Source organism: Bidens hawaiensis, unplaced genomic scaffold (assembly GCF_021521415.1).
Source record: "Bidens hawaiensis isolate Kalapana, Puna unplaced genomic scaffold, B.hawaiensis_p1.1 tig00419623_1, whole genome shotgun sequence".
Classification (NCBI taxonomy): Eukaryota; Viridiplantae; Streptophyta; class Magnoliopsida; order Asterales; family Asteraceae; genus Bidens; species Bidens hawaiensis.
Window position 1 is genome coordinate 104783 of NW_027506840.1, and position 2417 is coordinate 107199.

At 37.2% G+C, this 2417-nt stretch overlaps 1 protein-coding gene across 1 annotated transcript; it reads left to right on the forward strand.

The window, feature by feature from the left end:
* The first annotated feature begins 662 nt into the window (after nt 1-662).
* LOC143618645 (GATA transcription factor 9-like) lies at nt 663-2181 on the forward strand. Its single transcript, XM_077090766.1, has 2 exons — nt 663-953; nt 1315-2181. The coding sequence occupies exons 1-2, from the start codon at nt 663-665 to the stop codon at nt 1954-1956; spliced, it is 933 nt and encodes a 310-aa protein (XP_076946881.1). The 3' UTR covers nt 1957-2181.
* The last annotated feature ends 236 nt before the right edge of the window (nt 2182-2417 follow it).

The following is a 2417-nucleotide window of genomic DNA, read 5'->3' on the forward strand; positions in this document are numbered from 1 at the left end:
TTTAGGTTCTGTTTTCTTTTTTATAAAAAGCCATATTTCATTCTTTACTAGTTTTAATTATGAGAAAATCTGTTGTTATGTATCTTTTATATGTTGTATCAAGCTTTTACTTAACCACTAACATTAAGTGCGCAAACGTTTTTACGTGTTTCTAGTTTCTAGTGTATTGTACGTTTGTGCGTTACAAATGTTTGTATTTTACGAAACTAACTTGATTTTTAACATTTTTTTTTCATTTATTTGTTACATATATGTTTATGATTATTCTACTTTATTTTCTTAAAACATATAATAATACTATATACGAAATTGTTTCATGTATCTCAGTATACAAAGATATAATTTAATTTGGCATTTACAAACATAATAATAATAATAATAATAGATTTCGCTCAAAGGAAAGTAAAGGAAAATTTAAATGTGTAAAAGAGGACAGGGGGGCAACTTTACATAAGTAGCAAGTGATGATGTGTGATTACATTATTATCATTAATTAACTTTACATTATTATTTTAATAATCGAGCAGGTTAACATTTTACAGTTTCTTACATTTACACCCCTCCACTCTCACCTCCTCAAAAACCAGCCCACCCACCATCCTTTTACCTTCACCCGCCTGTCTTCTTCAAACCCACTTTCTCTCTCTCTGCACCGCCAACACATGGAGGATCCAACCGGAGATCACTTTGGACACCTGAAACAATCAGACTTCACTTACAATAATACTACTAATAATAATAATAATCAGTTTGTCATTGATGACTTGCTTGTCGACTTTCCTACCCACGAGGATGTCGTATTAAACGACGACTTTTTCGACAATGTCATCGCTAATTCGCTTGACTCGTCCACGCTTACTGCTGTTGATAGCTGTAACTCGCCTGTTGCGGGTAATGTTAGCTCTCGTAGCTTCTCGGACTCTCAATTCTCCGGCGTTGAGCTTTGTCTTCCGGTAATTTACGCTAATGTTGCTTTTCTTTCGGTTTCGATTGAATTTGTGAATCTATTCCGATGGGATAATAATCTCGGTTTTTACCTCATAATTGCGGAACCCGCGCCTTGTCTAGGCAAAACGCGTCTTGGTAGCAGAAGGTTTCCACCCTGGCATAAACTAAGCCTTTGTTTGTTATAAAAGGGTGGAAACCTTCTCTAATGCGTTTTGCCTGAGCAAGCACTTCTTTAGGTAAAAACAAAACCATGAGGAGTTTCTGGATAATCTGATGTAATGCAGACAATATCTTGACACATTTACGTAGAATGAATTCATGAAATGATTCGATCAATAATCAATAAATTTGACTTCAATTATGCAGTACGAAGACGTGGCGGATCTAGAATGGCTATCAAGCTTCACACATGAGTCATTCTCAACCGTTGAGGTTCAAAATCTGCAACTTATCTCCACCGTCACAAAATCTCCGGCCACCGACACATCATCCTCAGGCTCGAAACCCGCATTTCCGTACCGAATAAACTCGCATATATCACATACCAACGTTTTCGTACCCGGTAAAGCTCGCAGCAAACGATCACGATCCGCTCCGTACGACTGGACGTCACGAATCCTCCATGTCAAACCGAAGAAAACGATTCGGTTGAAGAAGCGTGAGATTCCAGAAAGTTCGGTTATGAGGTGCCTACACTGCGGTTCTGATAAGACACCGCAGTGGAGGACAGGGCCGATGGGCCCCAAGACATTATGTAACGCATGTGGAGTCCGTTACAAGTCGGGTCGGTTGGTACCCGAGTACCGACCCGCTGCGAGCCCGACTTTTGTGTCGGCAAAGCACTCGAACTCTCATAGGAAAGTGATGGAGATCCGAAGGCAAAAGGAGCTCCGGAATGTGCATACTGGTTTTGTGAATTGGGGCTCCGATTTGATTGAATCCAACGGTACTGGAGATGATTGCTTGATTGAGGGTCATGGTGGGCCCAGTTATATGCATATGATATGAGATAAAGATTAGCTTGTAGTCGGTTTATTAAGATTTAAGACACGATTTAGCATTAAATATTAAAAATCAGCCTTTGAGGGAGGATACAAGTTTATGTAATCTTATTATTAGTTTTTTAAACCCTTTTTCTCTTCAATTTTTGTAGACGTTATTCTTTTAAATTTGTGATACAGTTTTGTATTTTCAGTTATATTTTTGTTTATCAGGTATCTATTTTGTGAGATAATCTTTAAAAGATAAAAGTTACTCGTTGAGATTCTCGCTACTCAAAATCTTATCGTATCTCTAGGAAAACTGGCTTAGATTTATCTTAAGTTATAGAATACAATATTTAAAATTTTGATAGTTATAAGTTTCTAATAAACCATGAAGTTCAAGTAGGTATAGTTTGAAACTTAGAACTAGCAAAATGTGTTGTGTTTTGTTAAATAGGTCAAACACGACTATTAAACCCAAACAAG